General features: G+C 43.9%; 1 protein-coding gene across 2 annotated transcripts in view; it reads left to right on the forward strand.

The window, feature by feature from the left end:
• Positions 1-26,597, forward strand: part of MAP1B (microtubule associated protein 1B) — a 99,864-nt gene that overhangs the window by 54,509 nt on the left and 18,758 nt on the right. The window contains exons 1-3 of one of the 2 annotated variants that reach the window (XM_042940695.1): positions 12,767-13,044; positions 16,194-16,276; positions 18,861-19,001. In XM_042940695.1, the coding sequence (XP_042796629.1) occupies positions 18,870-19,001 (132 nt within the window). In that variant the 5' untranslated portion in view covers positions 12,767-13,044; positions 16,194-16,276; positions 18,861-18,869. Of the gene's footprint in view, positions 1-12,766; positions 13,045-16,193; positions 16,277-18,860; positions 19,002-26,597 lie in introns of those variants that run through there. The other variant, XM_042940688.1, reaches the window with a different exon arrangement.

Genomic DNA, 26,597 nt, shown 5'->3' on the forward strand with positions numbered 1-26,597 from the left:
ACACAGAAATGCCAAAATGTAGACATGACAAAAAAAGAGAGAGGGAACAAAGGGAAACAGAGGATTCGAGTTTACAAGATGGCTGAGCATTGCTGCTCGGTCAGCACCTGTCTTTTCTGTGCAAGTTGTAGAGAAAATCAGTAAGCACAATGGTGTGTGATGTTTTCTGCATCTGGTCCACAGTCTGAAATTGGTTAGTTGGATTTCTTAAATCCTGGCAAAGATTCCACCTGTGGCAAAAAGGGCAAGTTGGCAAGATGAATTCCTAGAGGAGTTACCATAACTTCCAGAAAATATGAGCTGGTTCCCTCTTTATAACCTCTGACAAGACACCTCTCTGGTTAGATAAGACACAAATGCGAACTTGAGAGGGGAAGGCACACAATGGAGCCCACTTAAATTAATTACCCACTAATAGGAAAGACTCACTTAGAATATTTTTTTGCCTATAGTGTTTGCTAAGATACCCTTGGGCAACTGTCATTCTTCAAATCAAATAAAAACAGACCAGCATATTAAAAGAATGGTTTCTCTAATGAAGCTTATAAAAATGCATAGGTATTTTATATTGGAAAGAAAAATGGGCTAGGGAAGAAAAATATTTTTTTTCACATCTGACATCAAAATTCCAAAGGTTGAAGTATTGGTGAGTGGACTTATCTTTACCACAAGAACACTTAATTTTTTAGAATAAGAAAAATATGTAATTTATTATTTTTTAAGTATGTTTTTAAGTTTAATTTTTTAAAAATTTATTTTGATAAAATAAATTTTTATTTTATTTTTTAATATAAATTAAATGTTTTTTTAAAATGTTTATTTTTTTAAATATTTATTTAAATATTTATTTTTTTAAATATTTATTTTTGAGAGACAGAGCGTGCACAAGAGGGGAAAGGGCAGAGAGAGAGGGAGAGGGACACACAGAATCTGAAGCAGGCTCCAAGGCCTGCTGCTAGTGTAGAGCCCAGTGAGGGGCTCGAACCCATGAACCGTGAGATCATGACCTGAGCTAAAGTTGGACGCTTAACTTATTGAGGCACCCAGGTGCCAAAAATCGTCCTTTTTCTTCCATGTGGTTTGCATAATAACTGGACTCTGGTAAACCCACTGGTACCTGCCTCTCCATGGAAGATAAGCTTGTACTGAATTCCAGATGCCAGACCGGGGAGAGCGCCAGGAATCATCTAGGACAAATGTGCATCCCTGATTGTGATCGTCACTAGGCCCTGACCTTCTGCACTCCAGCCTTGCAGTTAGGAATGTAGTAGACTTTTCTAGCCTCTTAGAAAAAAGTGCCAAAGACTTAAACCTGACCCAGGACGTATGTCACGACTTCCTAGGTGTTGGGGTCCCTCTTGTCTTTGAAGGAGCCAGGAATCAGGAACAGGTTAGGTTCTCCTGTCCTTGGACTGTGGACCTCAGGGGACAGGTCAAGCGCTGTTCACCTCTTTTTGGCTCCCCTCCCTGTGCAGCTCACACTGCTCCTCAAGGCCCTGAGCCAATGAGGACTCAGGCGTGCTCGGCTTCTGCCTTTCCAACCCTTAATTTTGAATCCTTGCCTTTTCTTGATATCTGAGTGTGTTGAGTGAGTAGTGCCCTCGACAACCTTTGTGTGCCTGTCTCATCGTTGTATCTTCTCTCGGGACAGCATCTCCTCCAAAACAGATGGGAAGTATTCAGTGCTACTTTCTGGAGCAGAATCAGATGCTCTTTCTTTCAGTTCTACTCTGGAGCTCCCTCTGAGGACACACTCTGGAGCCGGAGTCAGTGCATTCTTCTCCAGAGCTGGCTTACCCGTCAGCATTTTTACTGGGACAAAATGTACTCTCAGTGTACACGTTTTATTTGTGAAAGAGCAAAGAGTAGTGCATCATAAGAACTTTGCTTAGCGTGCATATGGATAATTGCATTATACTCCAACCCATAGGGAACAATGCAAGATAGGAGTGTAGAAAGTGATTTTATGCATGCTGATTTTCTTGGGGAAACCTGTTATTTCTCATGGAAATTAAAATCTGGAGATTTTCTGAAAAGCATTTTTGAAACTCCCCAGTTTATTTGCCTTCTTCTCTGAACTCATTCTAACCCAGAATTTTAGTTTTTGTTAAAAGAAGATCGAAGACAGTAGAATTTACTTGACTGCTTGTCTGAATCACTTCTGCATGGTAGGTTTTGGACCTTTATCCCCAGGAAAGCTATGTCTGTTGGTTCAGAATACATTTATCGATGGTTTGAAAACTCCCCTTAGCCAGATTTTATTGAATTGTATCAGAAACAAATCTCTGCTTGTTAAGTAAATCTTAAACCAACTACATGGCCCTGAACTTATTCCCTGTCTCCTATATCAAATTTACCCAGATCTGCAGATAGAGTTGTTCAGCTACAATCTTCTAGAGAAAGTCAAGTGTGGTATGGGGACATGTGGGAGTGCCCTTCCCTTGTAGTTGAATATAAAATCAAAATGAAATCTTCCTAACGATGCCCTCGTTTAATTTTTTTTAAGGAACAATAGGGGTGGCTGAATGGCCAGAGGCAAAATTCAGTGTACTTGTGAAAAAAACAAACAACTCTTGACACTTTGGGACGTTTGGAGGCTCTCATCATGTAAAAAGAACTAGACAATGCTTCCTTTTTATTTATGTAGGGCAGTGAGCTTTCTACGAATGGTGACTCAGGTGTATATTTTCCAGTTCCTGAAAGGTACATCACCTGACCTACTCATTTCTAAAGGCTGAATTTCAATCTACATGATTATATTAAATCCTATTCTGAAATTGCATGGATGGTGTGTACAGCAACAGGTATCTGTATTTTTAGCTGTCCTATTTTGAAAAAGACCGTTAATATCTGAATGCCTCTAAGTGGAATGCCTGATCTGGGTTCTCTGAGATTTACATGAAAATTGCCAACTTGGCACGTGATTTTCACAAGCTTGTGAAAGCATTTTGTTAACTAATACATTCTAATTTAGTTGGATGCCGTAGCTCATATAGAATTATGTGATCTAGGGACCATTAACCACCATCAGGACTTTGAGGGAAGAGACAACTCTGGGAGTTGGACAGGAGATCTTCCCAGAGGAAACAAAATGTGGGCAGGATCTGCAAGGGATTGATTAGATTTAAGTAGGTATGAGGGCTTACTCTATGACATAGTAAATGGTGTCATCAAACAACACCCTTTATTTAAAGCAACCTGTAAGCCAGCTGTCCCACTGGGGTGAAAAATAAATGCAGTGACCAGTTGGCATGAGTATCTGATACACTGAAAATTTCAGTTACTTCGTGTAAATTAAGTGAATACATAGACACTATAAATTACTGGTTTATTTCACGTAAACTTTTAATAGGATAACTCATTGAAGTGAAATGCTATTGGGTGAAATGAAGAAACTGAGTGGCTGAGTTGAAAGTCAAGGTCTTGCTTCCTGTTCATCAGCGTATGATTCCACATGAGGCCTGAGTCAGCAGTGAGCTGGGTTCCATACCCGCCCCTCCCCTCTAAAAATAAGAAGTGGTGCGAAGGGCCATAAGAAGGCAAACTCTATGTATGACGTTCTTAAGAGAATACTGAATTAGTTCATGCAACGGCTTCCTTTGCTCTTCTAATTGATATTTTGCCACTAAGAAGTAGGGTTTGGGTTTGGTTGAGGGTGGAGAGGTGAGAGGCAAAGGCTGTATGTAGTTGGAGAGAGTTCTTCTGATAAACGTTTCCTGTCTCTGGGCCCAACAAGAGGAGCTGCAACCACCCGATACACAGGGGCTCAGTATCCCCTGTGACAGAATCTCTGAGGACATGCTCAGAGCAGTTAGCCTGTGAAGACTTTGTTGCAATGGTCTTCAGTTTTTAGTCAGCAGGGCTCAAATATCACCCGAGGCTTTGTGTTCAGATGTCTTATGCAGTGCTCAAAAATGGCTCTCTTCTGCCAGTGCTGCCTATTAGAACAACATACAGAGAGTGGAAAAGAATAACGTGGAAATGGCCAGGGGAGACTTAACTTCTCCGTTAGAATGAGAGAAGGGGCACACTAAAGAGGAAAACCTGAACCAAGATGTTGGTCCTTCTGGGGCCATTTGTCAGAGCACAGCAAGGGATTGAAATGTGGTGGAGATCATGAAAGACGGTCTAGGAGCCACGAGTTTAATGAACAGACCTTTAAAAATAGAGAGAGTGTGCTGTGGAGTCAGGGAAATGTGAGGAGAGCACCTGACTGAGAGAAGGTGAGGACCAGGCTCTGAGTGAAACTTCACTCCGGGTCAGCAGACAGGGCACATAACTGAGGGCAAAGGACAGGAAGTACAAAGGAGTCAGGGCTGTGGTCCTGGTGTGCTGAGAATCCCCCTCCGGCCCCAGGACAGGGAAGACCCCAGGTTGGTAAGAACTGAGTGTACTTTTCTGGGCAGCCTGAGCGCCGAGCCGTGACCGGTTAACACAGACACGGTGCACAGTGGAAATATACAGGTGCCAATTCCACCAGCATGTGTGAATTAGCCGTCTCTGCCTCCGCCTTCTGAACGAGGCAGTATATAAATAAATAACACTAAAACAAACAACAAAAATCACACTTCCCTTGGTGTTGAGGCTTTATGCCAAATGCTTGAAAAGAAACGGCCAGATTTATTCCTACCAGCTGGAACATAGGATGTGACTATCTGCCTTTCTATTACCTGTCACAGATGGTGGTGGCTGAGGCACCACATCAGCTAAGATCAGATCTCAGGTCTCAGGTCATCAGCTAAGATCAGATCCCTCGAGCCTCATACTTTCAGGTCAGGATCCCTTTTTTTTTTTTTTTTTTTTAATGTTTATTTTTGAGAGTGAGAGAGCATGAGCTGGGGAGGGGCAGAAAGAGAGGCAGACAGAAGATCTGAAGCAGGCTCCATGCCCACAGCAGAGAACCTGATGCGGGGCTCGAACTCATGAGCCCTGAGATCACGACCTGAGCTGAAGTGGGACATTCAACTGACGGAGCCACCCAGGCGCTCCCCAGGTCAGGGTCTTGATCTTAAGAAGTAACCTTCCTGGTATGGTAGTTGACCAGGCTTGTTGCTTTGCCCTAGCCTAATGCCGCCACTGGAGGCAGCATCATCCTCCAGTCCATTTGGGACTTTACTGGGGGAAAAAAAAATCGATTCATGCTGTTTCTCCTTGGCCTAGAGCTTAAGAGTGTATCCAAGGGGTTCAATACTACGTGTGATATTTGTTATGTCAGCCATTTATAGTTTTCTTTTTCTGTTTCCTTTTCAATAGCCAGGACCAAAAGGACTAATTTGATTTCTGGTTTTAAGGTATCTGGCTTTGAGGGTGAATAGTGTGAAGATTTGGTTCTAAATAGTAACCGATGAGGGTGAAAGGTCGGCGGTTTCCCTGGATTTGATAAATGGCAGGAGTTGGATGGCAAATTAAATGTCAGATTAAACTGTCAGATGATTCCTAGAATCAATACTTACTGGGAAAAGTTTGAGCTTCTAATGATGACATTTGCTCTCAAGGGAAATAATTCTAGCACTATGTTCAGACATTAGGATAGGAATTCATTAAAAGCAGTGTGAGGATGACTTTAAATAAGATCACTCACTACGTTGTTGTTGATCAATAGTGTATTCTTTATACACACTGTCTTGTTTCTCAAAGAAGGGGCCACAGAATGATCAGAATTCTCTGAAAGATTGCAGAAATGCAGAGTCCCTGGCCCCACCCCTGCCTTCTGACCCAGACTGTCTGAGAGTGGGCCATGCAGATCCACATTTTTATTGAGTTCCTCAGAGCATCCTGGGGCATATTACACTCTGAGAACTGTACAGTCTTTGCTCCACCAGGCGGATGTGTCCCAGACAGAAGAAAAAGCCATGCCTGCCGGTTAAGCGATGTGATGCTGCTGTGGCTATGCAGGTCTCGGTGGTATATTTTGCGTTTGAAAAGCGCCTACGAGATGTTACTGGCTTCTTTAAGGTCTTTGGAATATTCTGTGTCTCCTCTCCTCTCTGTGGAGGTGGATTAGGTTTGCAAATCAAGATGGCATTGCAGGTATAGGTCACCTCCGGGGGGGTGAAGGGGAGGAGAGAAGGCAGTGGTACCATCGCTTTCCTTGTGCACCATCACCTTCACGGGTTTTTTGCTGCTTTTATCTGCCCTTTGTATAGTGGTGTTTCCTAAGACTTTTTGCAGCAAAAGGCTCTCAGCATTCTCTGAGAGCACCAACCTAAAAATACACTGATGCCCCCCAGATCTGGTCCAACCTATTGCCTCAGCCTCACATCCACATTTCTGCCTGCTTGTTGGACAGAACCACTGGGAACTCCCATAGGAACTTCAAACCCAGAGGGCCCCAAGTCAAACTGATTGTCATTTGTCTTCTGTCCTCCCTTTAAAATGTCTTCTTAGCTAAGAGCCTGGGTCTGGACACCGACCACCGGGTTTCCATCCTAGTTTCACTGTGTATTCCCGTGGGCTGTTGCTGAACTGCCCAATGCCTCATTTTCCTCATCAATAAAACGAGAATAGGGCCTTCCTCATAGGATTAGTGTACAGATTTAATGCAATAACCCAACATAAAGAACTTAGGTCAGTGTCTGACCCAGGTATGCAATATATCTTAGCCATTTTTATTATTCATTCCTTTATCAAATATTGATTGAGCTCCTGCTGTGTATGAGACACTACTTCTGACTTGTACTTCCCAAAGGAGACACTGTCAAAACTCCAAGTGTCCCCATTAAACTATCTTCCCTTCAGGCTAGGGCTAGCATCCCACCCATGTTTTAATCTCAATGCTAGTTTATGAAGGTAGCACTAACTTGCCCAAATTGAACTCTAGAAAACTGTGTCCTCCAACTAATTCACATTGTCTTAGTAAATAGGGAATATAGCATCTCTTACAAAGGCCAGGAGAAGCCCAGTAAGATTAAAAAACACTCTCTGAAACCTACTTTGATCTCAAGAAGGTGAGGTCTAATTGTTGAACCACAGGAAAAGTGCCATTTTTGAGTTGACGCGAGGTTGAGATTGGCAATCTCATGGTTTAACCGAACAGTTGGCAGGGTATCTGGCACAGGGCAGGTGTCCCTCAAAACAAAAAGAATTCCCAAACCTATATCCCAAATGCAGGGAGTATTCTATAATATCCTAAGGCAAATGTATCTCAAACACATCTTAATATTATTTTTTAATTTTTTAAATGTCTATTTTAGAGAGAGAGAGAGAGAGCAGGGGAGGGGCAGAGAGAGAGGGAGACAGAATCCCAAGCAGGCTCCGCACTGTCAGCACAGAGCCCCACGCAGGGGCCACACTCATGAGCTATGCGATCACGACCTGAGCCGAAACCGAGTCGGACGCTTCACCAGCTGTGCCACCCAGGCGCCCCAGGCAAATCTTATTTTTAAAAAATTAGGATTTAGACCTTGTAAACTCCTAAGACAATCTGAGAAGCATTGAGGGGCAATGACAAGAGTGGGGATCAGGAGTCAAATGGGCTAGATTTAACACCTAGTTTTATAGCTTATTTTATTCCTGTGTTGCTGGACAAGGCAGGTGGCTCTTACTAAAACAGCCTGCCCCACGAACTTCAATTTCTGTGTTTGTAAAGAAAGAATAATAATAACAATCTTTGTGATACACCGAGGTAACATGCAAGTCAAAAGATTTTATAGGGGCGCTTGGGTGGCTCAGTCGGGTGAGCATCCGACTTTGGCTCAGGTCATGATCTCGTGGGTTGATGGGTTCAAGCCCCACATTGGGCTCGCTACTGTCCGCGTGGAGCCTGCTTGGATCCTCTGTCCCCCTCTCTCTGTCTCTCCCCTGCTGCACTCTTTCTCTCTCAAAAATAAACAAACATGAAAAAAAAAAGGTTTTATAAACCATGCAGTGCGTCACAAATGAAAGGTAGTGCTCTTAGTATTTTAGCACCTATTCCCAAATAGAACTGTCTGGGGCAGGCATAGGAATTGCCTTTGGCAGCCGTACAAATGCAATAGTCACTCACCTATGATCAGGCCACGGTTCGCCCCTGAGGCTTGTCTTTTTCTTCTTTGAAGATAGTGGGGGGCATGGAATTGTCACCAGAGCTCCTTCAGGCACCCCCCCCCCCTTCCAGTTCTGTGAGATGAGGAAATTCTGATTTCTTATGCCATAGGAGTGACAAGTTCCTGTCACAGGCTCTCTCCTTGGCTGCTGGACTCCTTGAATTTTAAAGGCAGAAGGCATTTCTTTCTTGTGCGTGAGGAGCATACGTATTTTTCTTTGTCTGCAGCAGGTTTCATTTGGGGAACAGGGCACTGGGACCTCCCACCTTGCCCTGGCCCAGACGACCCAGTTCATAGGCCTGAAACACCATCATCAAGTTTTAAATGCACAAACCAGAGGAAAGTGCTCGTAAACGGGAAAGTACTAGATAGATGTGGATCTCTGTTTTTGCTGACAGTTGGAGTTGGCTCCCCTGACAGGTAATATATAGCCCTTCGCTAGCGGTGCCTTTTTTTTTTTCCCCCTCCATTTGTAGCATTCTAAAATCTGTACCTTGTTGAAGAAACAACTTTCAGGTTGTCGTCTCTCCCTTAGCTGGTGCCCATGGTGGTGTTGCTGTTTTTCCTTAGCTGTTCTCCAGGTAGCCAGGCCTTCATCCACACCGTCTATGGTACTTTCTACTTCTTTCAGCTAGGCCATAAAATAGATTAGAAGAAAAAGGAACCCAATTACTTTGTTCTACTCTCTCCCACTTGTAACCCTTCGTAGCCTGGATTTTCATTCCTCTCCCTTGAGGCCTTTAAAAAAGGGGAAGAGGGGAGAGGAGACCCTAGAAGAATGGGATTTGGGAGGAGAACAATGCCGTAGAGAGGATTGAGAAAGAGGGTAGTATGATGAGAACCCTACAGAAGGGATTGGGCCTGTTGCTGCCTGGCGTCCCCACCCCCACCAGGCCTGTGCCCCAGTGCGAGCAGTTCCCCAGTGGCTGGAACAGGAGGGGGTGCAAGATGAGGCTCCCTCTGCCACCAGGAGCAGGGCCTGCTGGCTGGCCTGTTGCTAAGGCTATGTCTGCATCTGCATGCACGGAACGCGGTTAGGACGAGGAGAAAGCCTCCGGGGTCCAGGAGGCATCCCTTATTTGATTATCTGGGTGGCTAATGGTGGGGAAAACATAGAGCAGAAGACAGTGCAGAACCCGAGAGAAGGATAGGGTGGAAGGACTGGTAAACCCATGAAAAACTAAACCAAATGACAACAAACAAGAAGAGCTAAATCCAGGAAATGTAGAGGAAAACCGGTATATTCTCAGATTCTATGATAACTAAATTCTGTATCACACAAAAGATGTCGAAGGTAAAATCCTTAAAAAGCTGTCTAATTCCCAAGCAATGATCAACGTGTTTAAATTAAAATCAATGGTTTATGAAGTTTCCTGAACGCGTTTATAATGGAATTCAAGTTCTTACTTACTCTCTTAAAACAAGTGAACCCTCAACATTCGGAGAGCGATGTGACTTGTTGGAACATACATCAGAGGTGAAACAGAAGCAGAGACAAACAAGTTTACTTCCAACTGAAAAGAAACGCCATTTCCAGGAATATCAGGGGAAAGGTGGGAGAGAACTGGGCTCCGACTGTGCAGCAGAAACAAAGAGGGAGTGAGTCTCAGGGTGCGTGTGGGAGGCCAGCGTGCCTGCCGAGGAGTGAGGGAGTCAGCAGGCACTGGCTGACCAGTGGCTGACCCAGGCTGTGTGTTCAAGGAGACTCTTGGCGTCACAATTTGAAGACCTTTCTTTTGGACAGAGGTGGGATCGGGAAGGGGGGTGAGGCTGAGAGCTATGTGAGCTGACAAAGGTGAACGATGAATGAGTTGCTTTTGATGTGTGAAGGCCCCTCCCTGGGAAATCCGACTCCTTCCAACGTCAGGAGTTTTACTTCCCTGGGGAGGGAAGCTGTGTGGGCTCCTGGCGATGCCTGGCTTTCTGTGTCCTGTGCTGACATTGTTGATCTTTGGGGACCATGTCATCAGGAGGTACCAAGCCTCCTAGCACCTCTGTTTTTTCTAAAGGCGTCGTGGTGGCAGGAACCAGGAGCTGAGCTATCTAGCCTCCCTCGTGGTCATGTTCTCCCTCATGTCTCAGGGGATTTCTTCCTTATTTCAGGGAACGGGGTGGCTGTTAGGTCGGGCTCCTCAGCCTTCCTGCATCCAGTTCTGAGCCCTCACGCTGGGGCCCCTGGGAAAGACATGGCTGCTTGTAGCCTCACAGAAGCACCGTGATTGTGTAACCCATGTCCACCCCCTTTTTTCTCATTCTCTTTTTCTTGCTTAGACATGATAAGGTGGGATAGAGGGAACACAGGGAGAACCAACAAAGGCTGCGGAGAATGGGCCTCTGCTGCTTGGGGGCTTCCTGGCTTGCCTCCCTCTGAGAAGGGAGCCCAGGAGCCAAGTTCCCACCAGGGCTGGGGGTTAGCTGCAAAGGATAGAGAAGGAAAGAGGATTCACAAGACCTTTGCTGATGCAGGCATCTCCCCTCTCTCCATACCAGCTCTCTCTCTCTCTTCAGACTTCCCCCAGCTCTTAGCATAGTTGCTTTGCATTATCCTGTGGATTCCTGCAGAAAGGGGGCCTGGATGTTATTCCAAATAAAAAACTTATTAAAAGCTGCTGGCAGACCCATCGGGAAATAATTTTTAGTTCCTGCACTGAGTACCATTCATTTCTTGATTTCACCCGTTTAGCTAAACTTTACCCTGGGGAGTGTTTTTTGCTCGTGGGGGTTGGAGGTGAGAGGTTTTCTCTTGGAAAATCCACTTTGGTGAGGAGGTAGAGTCAGAGAAGTCATTGCTTTTATTTTCTCTTTCCTTCCTTCCTCCCTGCCTCCCTCCTTTCTTTCTTTTCTCCCTCCAATGAAAACAGACTTTAACATCAAGACATTCTGTGCCTGTGGCCTTTTCTTGATCTCCCAGCCCTTGCTTTTGGCTAAATAATCCCAGTCCTTTACCCCAGGCTTTCCCTTTCTAACTCTAGAATCTTCTTTAACCCTTTTTAAGATTCTGCTTCTTCAAATTGGAAGTTTTTCTAGTGCTGAATCACAATATCAAATTCCATTTCCAAAAAGAATTCCCTCTGGTTTTCACCTGGGGATGGGGCAGGAGGAGTGAGGGGGTGGAGAGGGGGGAACAAGGGGCAGAGGTGGGTGGGTGCGAGGGCTCTTTGTCTTCCTGGAGGCCTTGGCCCTGACTCTCTCTCCTGGTCACCAGTGCATCTGCACCAGTGAGTCATGACCCTTCTCATTTTCTTCCTTCCATACTAAATAGATATTGAGGCTTTCTTTATTTTCTGTGACTTGCATTTCTAGATGATGCTTGCAAAGTGTTCATTTTTCAGGAAAAGGAAGTGGTAGAAATAAACTTCTGCATGGTGATCATTAATGGAGATGAAAATTAAACGTTCAGGCTCAAGACATACAGAGCGATTGCCCTCTTATGGGCGATCTGAAAGGTTTCATCATCGCTGGTTGTTATTTTCATCAGGGGCTCCCTCCTCCTCTTAGTGCTTCTCTGACTTTGGATCTGGCATTCTCTCCCTTGCGCTGGGCTCTTTCATTAAGCAGCTGCCTGTCTGTGCTGAGACTGTTGGGGGTCTTGCTCTGGCCCCAGCTGGGACGGTATCACTGCTAGGCCAGTGTGTTCTAGGACTGATGTGTGGGATATGTCTGGGAGAGAAGGCTCAGCTGGGTGCGAGAGAGAAGGTTCCAAGTCTTATAGGGATTGGTGGGTAGTGGGTGCCAGTGAATTCCGTCATGGTCAACCTGTTTAGAAACCAGGAAGGAGCCTGTATGTGTGTGTTTAGATGGATATTAAACTCTGTGGAGAAGAGACTCTATAAGCATCCTACAAGTTATATACTTAGAGAATAACATTTTGCTTTCAGAGATTTCAGTGTCTCCTGGATATAGTAAACCGTAAACCACTAAAACAGCCCAACCCTTAAAAATGCATAGATTGAAATAATCTGTCAGACTTGGAATGACTGAATAAAGTCCCAGCAATAACTGAAAATTACAGGCTTATGTGAGTCTCAAAGATAGCCTTTGGGAGTGTACGGACAGAGGTCTCATTGTCTGCAAGGACCCTGCTGCTTCAGGGGTCCCCCGGGCCATCCTCTTTTGATTTTACAGACTTCTTTTTTGTCATACAACAGTCCCTGCCCCATTCACCCCAGGATCGAGCCCTCACAATTACAGTGAGTTTTGTGGGGAATCCCTCAAAAGGCTTTTTCTTATCAAAGCAATAAGCAACACAGTCATTCCATCTCAAGCCCCTGCTTTTGCTTCCCTCAGATCGATGCTGAGGAGAGTTGACTATTCACGGGGGCTGCCTAATGGTTTGGCTGTGAGCAGCTTCTGGGGAAGGAAGACTATAATGGTAGAGAGAGAGAGAGAGAGGCCACAACCAGGTTGTCTTTCTTTCCTGGGAACTTCTTTTCTGAGGCAATTGAATGAGACCTTTGCAGGCGAGGGTGGTGGCCTCTCCTTCAGAATGCCTGGCCTGTTTCCCAGTGTGAAACATTCCCCAAATATGCAACTTTGCAAGCATCCCGGCTGCCTGCCGCCCGGGAGAGCTGGCGTTCCACTGGGGGGGTGGGGGGGGGGGGTTGTGCCGGGGCGGGGGCATGGGGCTCCAGCCCCTTCAGCAGCCCCTGCGCTCGCCAGATGCCAGCAAGGCCCAGCCCCTGGTTACATCGTCCAGGGAAAGAATCTGTCCAGCAGTCTGGCTGTGACAAGACCTTGAAGCTTCTCTCTCTCTCTCTCTCTCTAAATCCCCTCCTTCATTCAAATCCAATCCTATAAAAAGGCTTTTGTTGAAGGAGCAGCCATGGCATCTTGGTGCACGTCTGTGTCACTGCCTTCAGTCTTTCCAAAGATGGACAGAAAGTACATCGTTAGTTGAATTCCTGAGCAAACAGGTCTGAAAAATGACTTGGAGGGAGTAGAGGTAACCGGCGGCTGTCACATGTCATTTGTTGGGGCTGCAAGTGAGGAAGCCAAGGAGGAAGAGAGCTGCTCGTGGTTGGTAAGAAGCCCTCTGCCAGGGAGCGCCTGGGAAGCAGGGTCCTTGCTGTGTGTCTGGGGAAGGACCTGCTTGACTGGGCGAAGCTCGGACTGCCCTGGGCTATGGTTGCTTAGATGTGCATTTGGAAGCTGCGGTTAGCAGAATTGGGCACTGCGTAGATCCCTTTGGAAAGAAAGGGGCTCTAATTCCTTTACCATCTCTTGGGGAGGAAGCCGCTTGTGTGTACCTCGCTCAGGCCTCCCTTTGTGGGTTCCTACAGATAGAGCCAGGACTGCAGTCCTACCGTGGCATTGTGCTCCCTGCGCGCGGCTTTGTGTGTCGGAAATAGTCATGTCAAAAGTATGATCAAGGAAATGACCATTCATTTCTCCTTGGTCTTCAGCTTTTGCTTGATTTCATCTCAGCTCTGTGCTTTTGAACCTCCCCCACAGTCTTTGTTTCAAGGAGGCCACTGATGAAAGGACCTAGAAAGGGGGTGGTTTTCTGGGTTTTGCTGATTGTCATTCTATCATTTGCTTATTCAATTGGATGTTTTTTTGCTTTAGCGTTAAGTGCATATGGCTGTCCAAAGCAAAAACAACCAAGCCAAAAAAACAATGCCCAACAAATTATAGATTTTGGCATTCATAATAAGCATTCTTTCCCATGGCTTAAATTTATTTTTCTCGAAGCTCAGTCCTTCGTCTGCTCGAACTGTGTGCCATTGTTCTGTTTTGGGGTTTCTTCATTTTCAGGCATTTGGAGTAGGATACCACACACTTTTTTTCACCCTCTTTTTTTATGTGTCGGTACTCTGCCACCTTTGACTTTTTTTTCGCTTTTTGCCAATAATCTGTGAATGCTTTCTGGCTTCTTGCTTCTTGAAGCACATCCCTGCTATTACTCCCTTGGCTTTTCCCCTAACTCTCCCCTGGTGCTTACTGTTCTGCCGCGCCTGTTTTTCCAAATCCTGCTTCCAGTTACCACCCCCACAGAGCGGGGCAGCTGGGGGCTGTACAGCCAGGTGCACCAGGTGTAGGTCCTCACTCGAACACTCCCTAGTTGCGTGACCTGGGACTAGTTAGTGCTCCTTTGCAGACTTCTTTGTCCTCAGCAGTAAAAGGGGACAATCACAGTACCTCTGTCAAAGAGCCCTCCAGGCGATTAAATGAGTTAGTACTGGTGAGGTGCTTAGACCTTAGACTGACATCATTATTGTTTAGCTTGGGCTTCTTCTATTTCTAATGAAGGGTTTATTGAGAGATATTAGCTCTTGGGAAAGAAGACAATGGAGGAGAATGGGTTTGATGATGTGATGGTGGTATTTCAGTATGTTTGTTTCTATAGGACTTCTGGTCCTTCATGATATAAAGGAAGAAAATCCCTGTGGACCCTAGACTGGTTTCTTGAGGTACAGTTCACATGTCATACAGTTCACCCATTTAAAGTGTACTGTTCAACAGTTTTGGGTGTACTATTAATTTTAAGTTTTGGTAAAATACATAATTTTGGTAAAACACAAAATTTGCCAGTTTAACCATTTTTAAATGTACAATTCAGTGGCACTAGTTACATTTATAATGTTGTGTGACATCACCTCTATTTCCAAAGCTTTTTCATCACCCCAAAGAGAAACTCTGTGCCTATTAAGTAGTAACTCCCCATTCCTTCTCTCCCAGCTTCTGGTAACCTCTGATCTGCTCTCTGACTCTATGAATTAACCTATTCTAGATATTTCATGTAAGTGGAATCATACAGTATTTGTCCTTTTGTTCTGGCTTACTTCACTCCGCATACTTATTCCAAGGTTCATCCATGTTGTTGCACACATTGGAACTCCATTCCTTTTTATGCCCGAGTAATATTCCATTGCCTAGATATACCATTTTTTGTTTATCCAGTCATCAATAGGTGGACATTTGGGTTGTCTCCACCTTTTGGTTCTTGTAATAATGCTGCAGTGAACATTGGCATACAAGTATCTGTTCAAGTCCCTGCTTTCAATCTACCTCGGAGTGAAATTGCTGGATCGTATAGTAATTCTATTTTAGCTTTTTCAAGAACTGCCCAGCTATTTTTCTGGAAAGCAGTTGCTTTTTGATCATTCTCTATTCTTGTATTCCTTTCCTTTGGTGTTTATTTCCCCCAGATTTCACTCCATTCTGTCTTGTCACCCAAGTTTCCTTATACTTCCAAGCAGCAGACATATTCTTGTCTACCCTCCAACGACATGTTTCCCCTCCATATGTCTGAGGGAACACCACTCTTTTCTCTTCCTCATCAACTGGTAGAGCATATATAGCCCACTGTGGCCACACATCCACCTGGTCACTTGTTGTCTAATTGTCCAGGAAAGGGGAGAGTATATGTAGAAGGTCATCTACAGGCCTCAGTCTACTTCGACTGGAGATGGTTTCTGACACCCAGATGCCCCTAAAACCTTTAAGGTGTGGGAAATCAGTGATGTGGAACCAGAAGCCCTCTAAGATTTCAGTCCTCCTTAGGCTCCTTCACCCCTGCAACACCTTGCTTTGTTTTTCTCCATCAACTTTGCTTGTCTTTACAGGCAGTTTGACCACTCTGTCCGGCCGGAGAGTTGTTCTCCACTCTTCATTTGCTCACAGTTTCCCCACTTTTCTATGAGCAAGTGAATTAATTAACGAATACTCCAACAGCCTGTAAGCCTGCCTCAGACAGCCATTCTGGTTGTTGGGTAATTGTTAGCTGGGGTTTCTGGATGTCATTCATCTCACAATCGGGCTCCTAATTAATCTCCGCACCATTCTCACCAGAAGAAAGGCTGATGCGGAGAAACATCCCCAATTACCATGAGAAAGGAAATGTCAAGAGCCCCGTTGAGTTTTCCTGGCATCCACCCCTCATCTCAGATGAAAACCGCCATTAACGCTCTGAGGCAGCTTGGCGGGCAACCCTGAAAACTCGAGGGTTGTGCGAGCATGAGGAGCCCCAGACACCCGGACCCAACTCTGGGAGGAACCTGCAGGGTCCGTGCCCTTGTGTAGGAACACCAATTGTGTTTCCCAAGATCGCGTGGAGAGTCTCGGGGCTGCGTGCCCAGCAGAGTCTCTGCTGTCCCTGCAGCCAGCAGGGCAGTTTTAATCTGGAAAAGCTAAAGGTCTCCCCTTTTGTCTGTGTTTTTGTGTCTCTAGGACAAAAGATCCTTCATCACCGAAGTGATGTTTTAGAAACAGTGGTCCTGATCAACCCTTCAGATGAAGCAGTCAGCACTGAGGTAAGCATCTGGCTCTGCGGGGTCTGGGGCAGGGCCTCACGAGGTGGACAGAGACCACCATATTGGAAGGGCAGGGGCGGGTGGGGCAGAAGAAGGACGCAGGAGAGGAGAAGTTCTTTACCCCCAGTCAGCGGCTGGTTCTGTATCTGATTACCATGCCAGACTGCCCTTCCCGATGAGGACAAGGTGGAAGATGCTAGCCAGAACTAGAATACTTTGTATAGGCAGGGGGTTATGAAATCTTGGGTATTTATGGAGGGTGTGCTGCCAGGATAGTGTCTGGCTGGGATGTAGCAGGGGGAAATAGACTACAAGCCCTCAAACCAGGACATTCAGCACACAAATTTGGAGAAAAATGGTATCTTGAGGCAAACCCCCTTCAAGCCATTCTGCTCCCCCTCTAATCACCACTGAAAGGAGGATACATGGCTATCAGGAGTATAGCCTTTGGTGCCAGACTCCCTGAGTTCTGCCACTTTTTAGCTGGTGGCCTTGGGGAAGATTATTTATTGTCTTTTTGTCTCAGTTTCCATCTTTGTGAAATGGAGGTCACAACAGCACTTACCGTGTTGTGATTAGAAGTATCAAACGCTTAAAACAGAGTGTGTAACCACTGAAATATAAATGTTGGTTGTTCTTATTAATATTATTATTACTATCATTCGAAATCGTTGCCAAAAAGAATAGCTGGGTATTTCAGAGACTACTAGAAGATAAGAACTTGGCTGAAGCCAAGAATCCCTGGCCCCCTCCAGGCCAGAGGAATTGATATATCTCCATTTCCCACTTCTTTTATTACAGTTTAGTACTTTTGAGATTGGGTTGCTTCTTGGACATTAAAGTTGCCATAGTCCCTGGGGGGCCTTCATTATCCACAGCATCTCTTCTGCTCATGCTTTGAGCCTATTTTTAAAATTTGAGAAATAATCCACATACCACAAAATCCATCTTTTAAAGTGTGCAATTCATTGGTTTTTAGTATATTCACAAAGTTGTGTGCTTGTCATCGCTGTCTATTCCAAAACATGTCTGTCACCCCTCAACAGTCCCAAACCCATTAGCCAACAATCCCTATTCCTCCCACTTGCCAGCAAGCACTAATCTACTTTTTGCCTCGGTGGATTTGCCTTTTCTGAGTATTTTGGATAATGGAATCATACCATATTCTGTATGGCTTATTTCACTCAGCATAATGTCTTCAAGAGTCATCATATTGTAGCATGTATCAGTTTTTCATTTCTTTTTTATGGCTAAATACTATCCTACTGCATGGATGTACCACATTTTGTTTATCCATTCATCAGTTGATGGACGTTGGTTTGCTTCTACTTTGTGGCTCTCATTATGTAGACTATTTCTTTCTTTCTTTTTTTTTTTTTTAAAGATTATTTATTTATTTGACCGAGAGAGAGAGAATAAGCAGGGAGGAGCAGAGAGAGAGGGAGAGAGAGAATCCCAAGCAGGCTCCACACTGTCAGCACAGAGCCCGATGTGGGGCTCGAACTCACAAACTGAGATCATCACCTGAGTCGAGATCTAGAGTTGGATGCTTAACCAACTGAGCCACCCAGGTGCTCCTATGTAGACTGTTTTCATCCCACTTCCACTGGCTCCAGATCAGCAGGACCTGTTTGACGGTCCATGAAGGCGCAAGGTTGAGGCACATAGCAGGGTAGTAGTCTCTCTGTGACTAACAGAATCAGTAAGTAAAGACAACTTGAAATGGAAAAGGAAAAATGAGGAATTTCTTTAAGGAATTCAGGCTTGCTTGTAGAGCACATGGGGCTGGAACAGTTACTTCAGCCCATGTGTGTTTCCTTAATCAGAGCTTAGGGTTCTTGGGGGCCATGGGTCATATCCTGTTTACTTTTATATCCCTCCCTTGGTGTCTAGCATGCTGCCTGGCAATTTGTGCTGAACTGAGCTGTGATCAGAACGAATACCTTGGTGCTTGGAGCAGCGTGTCTGCTGAAGGACAGGCTGGCTTCCTGCCACTTAAAGAACAGAGAGTTCTTTCGTGCAAACCACTTACGATTCTCTTTAAAAGATTCCCATTTGCTGCAGCCTTTTATGTTCAATGTCGGGCACCTTGCTGATCCCACTGGAGCTGGCATTTGGAGATGAGCTTTTGGTGTATGGCTTGGAAGGAAAGGGGTCCTGTAAGGGAGGGCCTGACTTGGGACCCTCATTGGGAACCTGTGCTTCCTGAAGCAGCAGTCAGGGGATCTGGACTATACTTGGTGACTCAACCTGTGAGATATCCCCAAGTCTCACAGGCTGTGTGCTGCTAGCAGACACAGCTGTGGAGCAAATGATTGCCAACTGTATAGACTGCTTTGAGAAAGGCAAGGAAACTAGGGGGAGAAAGTCAACTACCACAGCTGGCTTGGCCATCACAAACATGGAAAATGGCATTCCTTGGCGAGCTGATGACCATAGTCGTTGGCTCTGTCCAGTTCCCTAGGGAAAATGAATGAGTTTCATTGGTAATAGATTTCAAGCCCTACCTGGGCCAGCCCTGTCCTGAAAGTGGGATGGTGGCATTGGATATGGCTCACGTCTTGCTCCCTGTGCTTTGTTTCAGGTGCGCTTAATGATCACTGATGCTGCTCGACACAAGCTGCTCGTGCTGACAGGACAGTGCTTTGAAAATACCGGAGAGCTCATTCTCCAGTCCGGCTCTTTCTCCTTCCAGAATTTCATAGAGATTTTCACCGATCAAGAGGTGGGCTCCTGTCTAAAAATATCTAAACTTTACAGTTGTTTGGTTACAGTTGTAGCCTTAGGCTCTACTTTGAAAGCACTGGGTGGAGCTGGGAGAAGGGGAGGGAATGTCTCACCTTTCAAATAAGTAAAACTGCATGATATGACATATGACAGTTCTGTGACTCATCACCAAAAGAATTTAGAGCACCCATCTCTAATGAATTGGTACCATTCTTAATGTGCTGGAGATACCAGTGGAGGGGGCTTAGATGGCAAAAATGATGGAGAAAATTGGAATGACAGAGCCAAAAAGAAAACCCAGGTTTCGTCTTCTCTGAGAGACTACTCCAAAGATCTCTTGGTCTTTTGGTAGGATTTAACTGCCCTGATCTCTTTTCAAATTTGTATTTACTTTTTCTGGTCTAATTATTTCTGATTGGTCTTACTCTTCATGCCTGGTCCCAATGTTTGAACAGCCCAACAAAGGCAGGGCTCAAGAAAGGAAGGCAAGTAGGAAAATGGGGCATATCCATGCCCCAAGAAAAAGATGGTTAAGGTCGCTGGACTAAACCTGGGCATTAATATTTCAAATAAATAAATCTTATTCGGTGATGATACAGGTGAGGTGTTAAATACTATAGGACATTAGTGGTATCTGGTAAAATCAGATTGAAGAGTTTAATTTGGTTATTTCTGCTGGAGAATTTATTTTGGCTGGGAAAATTCTCTTTCCAAAAAAACTGCCTCTTTCACTTTGTTTCTTTGTTTATAGTAGTTAGACACTTCAGGGCCACCAGCTTAGCAGGTTGGGACCTGGCCATAGTGGATGACAGGTTTCTACATGGAGGGGTTGAGGGATGTGTGCACGGAAGGAGTCTCTGTGTCCATTTGAAACCATCTTCCTGAGAACTTCCTGAGATACTGGCCCCTCTGTCCCCCACGTGTTGCAAAGGGCCATCTGTCTTTCTGCATTTAAGCTTCTTTAACCCTGGGGTTCACAGAGAGGTCCCTGTGTACCTGTCATCGCTGGCAAGAGCGGTAAATAAACCTCCCGGCTTTGTTTGGCTTGCCCGGAGGCTTTGTGAAAGCTCTGGCCAGGCGATATAACAGTGTTTCACTCTCCCCACACTGGGGGAATAAAAAACTGTGAAAAGGAACATTTCACTTAACATTTAAAGCCCTGGCTTTCAGAAGGTGTGATGTCAGCTGGGTTCTGAGGCAGACAGCCCTGGCTCCCCACAGCAAGAAGGGGCCCCAGGGTACACTCATGGCCCCTTTACCTTACCATCTTTACCACTTGAAAATGAAGGCTTTTGCCCCATCTTTCTCCAGAGCTTGTTATCTGTCCACCTCCAAGGCTACTAGAGTTTAGCCTGCATGATTGGAAATTGCTGGACTAGACCAATGGTCACCATGATTGCCTACTATGGCCTTGGAAAAAGGGTTTGAGTTCAGAATGAGTCAGTAACAAAGGGACCGTGAAGGTCACTGGTGTTTAGTTTTGTTACATTCATCCAGGCCTTGATAGATACTAGTCACTCCACAGAAACCAGAAACACCATTTAGGAAAAACAAAAGAAAACTGCAGTTTTTTAAGAATAAGAATAGCTAAAAATAAATGGACTGAAAAATATAATTATCAGTACATTTTGAGCTTCAGGTTTTGGGAGTCTTAGTCATTGGAAGTCAACTACAAAACCAGAATTTACAGATAGAACAGTCATCTGGCTGACCCATTCCTCCCTGAAATCTGAGGATGTGAAATCACATCTCCTGGGACATTTTTCAGTCTCTCTCTTAGTGAGTTTTTCCTTATTTGTCTCACTGTATCTTCAAGGAAGGAATGTGCTCCCTTTTCCACCTGATGATGTCTCTGACACCCTTCACCAACACTGCCAGGTTTTTTTTTTTTTCTTTTTCTTTCAGAATAATTATTTTCAGATCTGCACACTGTTCTTCATAAAAGAAGATAGTAAAAGTTTCTTACATTCTCTGGTCACTCTCAACCAAACCTGGTGGCAGGATGAGATGGATATGGGAGAAATTCAGGAGTTGTCTTGGTCATGTTTCAGTGCCTTGGCATTATGAGACAATTGGATACATGAGTTGAGGGCTCAAGGAACTCAGAGCTGAGCTGGAGATATGTGTAAGCCATCAGCATATTATAAACCAGATGACGTGATCTAGAGACAGAAGCATATTAGAAGAGAAAGGGGCTCTAGTCTAGCATTTAGAGGTCATGGCCAAGGAGAAGGAGCCAGCCATTTCAGTTGGCTTGTTCATTTGGTTTTAGTCTAATTTCTGTAAAATGTCATGACTCATACTGGACACCATACTACAAGGGCCACTAACCGGGTTAGGAATGTGTGTCAGTGATTTCTGTAGTTTTCAATGTAATCATCTTTTAAGTCTGAAAGTAACTTTTGACTGTCAACATCCTAATTAAATGTCAGTGGGGAGGGAATGCAGGCTTTAAGGAGTGCTGTCATTTACATAAATTGGGGGCTCCCCTTAAGAAAAAGAAAACAAAATTATCAATACACAGTTAAGTACAGGGCTTTGGGAGGGGACCATGCCAGTAAGAAGCCTTGAAGTTTAAGCTTCTTTAGCTTTATGATCAATCCATTTTACTGTCAGCTAAAATCCCTGAGTCTTTTTCATGAGTGTTGTTGTTAAGTCGCATTTTCCAATCTTGTACTTCATGCAGCTGGTTTATTGGACCCTGCATTTATCCCTTTAGAATGCCATCCTGTTAGAGTTAGCCATCATCATCCCAATGTCAAGAGCTTTTGTAAATGTTTTAGTTCTGCCATCCCACATTTTACTATGCCTCCCATTAGCAGGCCACGTACAGATTTGATAAGCATGTCTTCACCATTTTTATCCATGTCAGTGCTCACCAGGACATAGATGAGCCCTAGGGCAGCCCATCGTAGACCTCTGTCCAGGTTGACACTAAGCAGCAGGATTTATGACTGACTTCAAATCCATCTAATTCTGCTATCACACTGTTCAGAGATCTTATTAAACGTCTTGCTAAAACCCAGAGATACATTGTCCACTGTATTTCCTCATTAGCCAAGCAAGTAACTTAATCACAAAAGGAAATGTAGTTAGAGTAGGCCTCGTGGTTTAGAAATTCAAGTCTTACTTCATTATCTGCAATAAAGCCATTTATTTCCTATATCTTCCTTCCTCTTCCAGTATGCCTGCATTTAATTAGAAAAATTAGTTAACAAAAAAGACTGTCTTTGCCCCAGTATTTCTTCCAGTCATGTCTTTCATCTCTATTTGTGGGAACAAGGGAAGGGTAGTGTGCTTGAGAAGCATTAGCAGGCTCACGTCACTTCCAAAGCAGCCACTCCCGGAGGATAGTACATATTGAATTGGCCAAGTTCAGTGCAGTTTAACAAACATCTATGGAGCTGATGATGTATGAGGGAAACACAGATCATGATACAGAGTTACGAGGATGTGTTTCCTTCTGTTCGGGAGCTTTTACTATAATGGGCTACACTACCTACTATGATGATAATTTCCAAACTCTTTTAGAGGAAGACTGTTTCAGAATCCCAAGATTTACTCACAAGTTTCCTTGCCGCTGCTAACACTGTTGGCTCCTTGCGGTTCTCCTCTATGAGTTGCATAAGCATTGAGTGAGTAGACACTCTTAAGACTTAGTCTTTGTCCTGAGGCTCTCACTCCAGCATGCCTGATGGTATGCAGGTCTGGAAGCTGGCTTGGGAATGGGAGGAGGCAGGGGCTATTTCTGCTGTGTAGCTCCAGGACTGTGGCAGTTTTTCCTCCTAATCCATCTGTCTCCTTCACGACAGCCTCTCTGTAGCCCTGGCCTCTGCATCCCTACCTCCTCATGCCTGGTATGCTGCTGCTTCTCTAGAGGGACCAGGTTTTCCCTTTCTGAAATGAAACCTGTCCAGTGCTGACTTTCTTTCCTGCTTTCTCTTGTATTCCATACTTTTCACCAGGCTCTCTATGGTTTTTCAATACCCTTGACTTCCTCAAAATTCTGTGCAAACTTGCTTTCTTTTGGGGTCACATCTTCTTTGTTTCATAGGAACTTCCCAGCCAGAAGTGAAAAGATGGAAAGTAGAGAGGTATTCCTCAAGTCTTTTTACCTTCTTGAACTTTGTGATTAAAAACCCTCTACACACAGCTAGCTTGTACCCTTAGCTACCATACCCCTCAGAGGGAAATTTCAAAAACTGAAATGGACTAAGCTTAATTTTAAAATCTCACTATTAAAGACTCAGCAGTTTGAGTTTTCCTACATTTCTCACGTAAAATGTATATTATAAAGCATGAAGAGTTTGTATGTACTTTATGTGAAAATGAGGATTGAGAGAACCCTATTTTGGCTATAGTAATGGTGATGAGGGTCTAAGCTAATTATTGGATGACAAACCCTATTTGGTGCTCATGTTTGCTTTGGTCAGCAGATAATTTGAGTGAAAGCTCCCCCAGATGTGTTTTTTTTTCTTTTTTTTTTCAGTTTTCTTGCCTTCCAAAATAGTTGATATTTGAAATTGTTAAGTCAGAGGTAAACAGCAAAGTCAAAGTCTTCTTCTTCTTCTTTTTTTTTTTTTTTTTCAATAATTTATTGTCAAGTTAGCTAACATACAGTGTAGTCTTGGCTTCAAGAGTATATTCCCATGTACTTACATACAACACCCAGTTTTCATACCAACAAGTGCCCTCCTCAATGACCATCACCCATTTTCCCTGCACCTCTACCCCCACCCCCATCAACCCTCAGTTTATTTTCTGTATTTAAGAGTCTCTTTTTTTTTTTAAAGGATATTTATTTATTTTTGAGAGAGAATGAGAGAGAGAGAGAGAGAGAGAGAGAGAGAGAGAGAAGGGGTAGAGAGAGGGGGAGAGATTGGATCTAAAGTAGGCAGGCTCTTTGCTCACTGCACAGAGCCCGACATGGGGCTTTAACCCACAAACCGTGAGATCATGACCGGAGTAAAAATCAAGACTTAGACGCCTAACCGACTGAGCCACCCAGGTGCCCCTTTATTTAAGAGTCTCTTATGGTTTGCCTCCCTCTCTGTAACTTATTTTTCCTTCCCTATGGTCTTCTGTTAAGTTTCTCAAATTCCACGCATGAGTGAAAACACGATATCTATCTTTCTCTGATTGACTTATTTCACTTAGCATAATACACTGTAGTTCCATCCATGTTGTTGCAAATGGCAAGATTTCATTCTTTTTGATTACTGAGTAATATTTCATTGTATATATATGTATATATATACATATATATACAATATATATGTATATATGTATATATGTATATATGTATATATATATATATACCACATCTTCTTTATCCATTCATCAGCTGATAAACATTTGGGCTCTTCCCATAATTTGGCTATTGTTGACAGTGCTACTATAAACAGTGGAGTACATATACCCCTATAAATCAGCACTTTTGTATCCTTTGGATAAATATCTGGTAGTGCAATTGCTGGGTCATAGAATAGTTCTACTTTTAGTTTTTTGAGGAACCTCCATACTGTTTTCCAGAGTGGCTGTACCAGCTTGCATTCCCACCAACAATGCAAAAGAGATCCTCTTTCTCCGCATCCTCGCCAACTTCTGTTGTCGCCTGAGTTGTTAATGTTAGCCATTCTGACAGGTGTGTGGTGGTATCTCAGTGTAGTTTTGATTTGTATTTCCCTGATGATGAAAGATGTTGAGCATCTTTTCATGTGTCTGTGAGCAATCTGGATGTCTTCTTTGGAAAAGTGTCTATTCATGTCTTTTGCCCATCTCTTCACTGGATTATTTGTTTTAGGGGTGTTGAGTTTGGTAAGTTGTTTTTTTTTTTTAATTTTTAATGTTGAGTTTTGAGAGAGAGACAGAATGCAAATGGGGGAGGGGCAGAGAGAGGGAGACACAGAATCCAAACAGCCCTAGGCTCTGAGCTGTCAGCACAGAGCCTGACACGTGGCTTGAACCCACAAACTGTGAGATCACGACCGGAGCTGAAGTCAGACTCTCAACCGACTGTGCCACCCCAGTGCCCTGATAAATTCTTTATAGATTTTGGATACTAACCCTTTATCTGATATTTCATTTGCAAATATTTTCTCCCATTCCCATTGTGATCTGAAAATATGTGTGGTATGATCTCAATCCTTTTATATTTTTTGAGGGCTGTTTTGTGACCCAGTATGTGATCTATTTTGGAGAATGTTCCAAGTGCACTTGAGAAGAGTGTGTATTCTGCTGCTTTTGGATGAAAAGTTCTGAATATATCTGTTAGGTCCATCTGGTCCATTGTGTCATTCAGAGCCATTGTTTCCTTACTGATTTTCTGCCTAGATGATCTGTCCATTGCTGTAAGTGGAGCATTAAAGTCTCCTACAATCACAGTATTGTTATCTATACACTTATTTATGTTTGTGATTAACTGATTTATATATTTGAGTGCCTCCACAATGGGGGCATAAACATTTATAATTATTAGATCTTCTTAATGGATAGAGCCCTTATTTATGAAATAATGCCTTGTTCATCTCTTGTTACAGTCTTTGTTTTAAAATCGTTTGTCTGGTAGAAATATGGCTACTCCAGCTTCCTTTTGACATCCAGTAGCATGATAGATCGTTCTCCATACCCTCACTTTCAATCTGCAGGTGTCCTCAGGTCTAAAATGAGTTTCTTATAGGCAGCATATAGATGGATCTTGTTTTGTTTTGTTTTGGTTTGTCTTTATCCATTCTAATACCCTATGTTTTTTGATTGGGGCATTTAGTCCATTTACATTTAGAGTAATTATTGAAAGATGTGGATCTAGTGTCATTGTGTTACCTGTAGGTTTTGTGCTTGTGGTGAGGTCTCTGGTCCTTTGTAGTCTTTGTTGCTTTCTACTCACAGAGTCCCCCTTTAGGATCTCCTGCAGGGTTGGTTTAGTGGTCATGAACTCCTTTAATTTTTGTCTGGGAAAGCCTTTATCTCTCCTATTCTGAATGACAGCCTTGCTGGATAAAGGATTCTTGGTTGCATATTTTTCCTATTCAGCATGTTGAATATTTCCTGCCATGCCTTTCTGGCCTGCCAAGTTTCAGTGGACAGGTCTGCTACTACCCTTATGTGTCTACCCTTGAGTTAAGGCCCGTTTGTCCCTAGCTGCTTTCAGAATTCTCTCTTTATCTTTGTATTTTGCCAGCTTCACTATGATTTGTCTTGGTGTTAACCTGTTTTTGCTGATTTTCAATAGAGTTCTCTATGCCTCCTGGACTTGGATGTCCTTTTCCTTTCCTGGATTAGGGAAGTTCTCAGCTATAATTTGTTCACCTAAACCTTCTGCCCCTTCCTCTCTCTTCTTCTGGAACTCCTATGATAAGGATATTATTTTGTTTCATTGAATCACTTAGGTCTCTAATTCTCCCCTTGTGGTCTAGTAATTTCCTTTCCCTCTTTTCTCTGCCTCATCATTTTACATAATTTTATCTTCTGTATCACCTATTCTCTCATCTGCTTCTTCCATCCTTGCTGTAACTGCATCTAGTTTATTTTGCATCTCATTTATAGCATTTCTTAATTCATTGTGATTATTTCTTAGGTCCTTGATCTCTGCAGC

The sequence above is a fragment of the Panthera leo genome, chromosome A1, assembly GCF_018350215.1.
Source record: "Panthera leo isolate Ple1 chromosome A1, P.leo_Ple1_pat1.1, whole genome shotgun sequence".
Lineage (NCBI taxonomy): Eukaryota > Metazoa > Chordata > Mammalia > Carnivora > Felidae > Panthera > Panthera leo.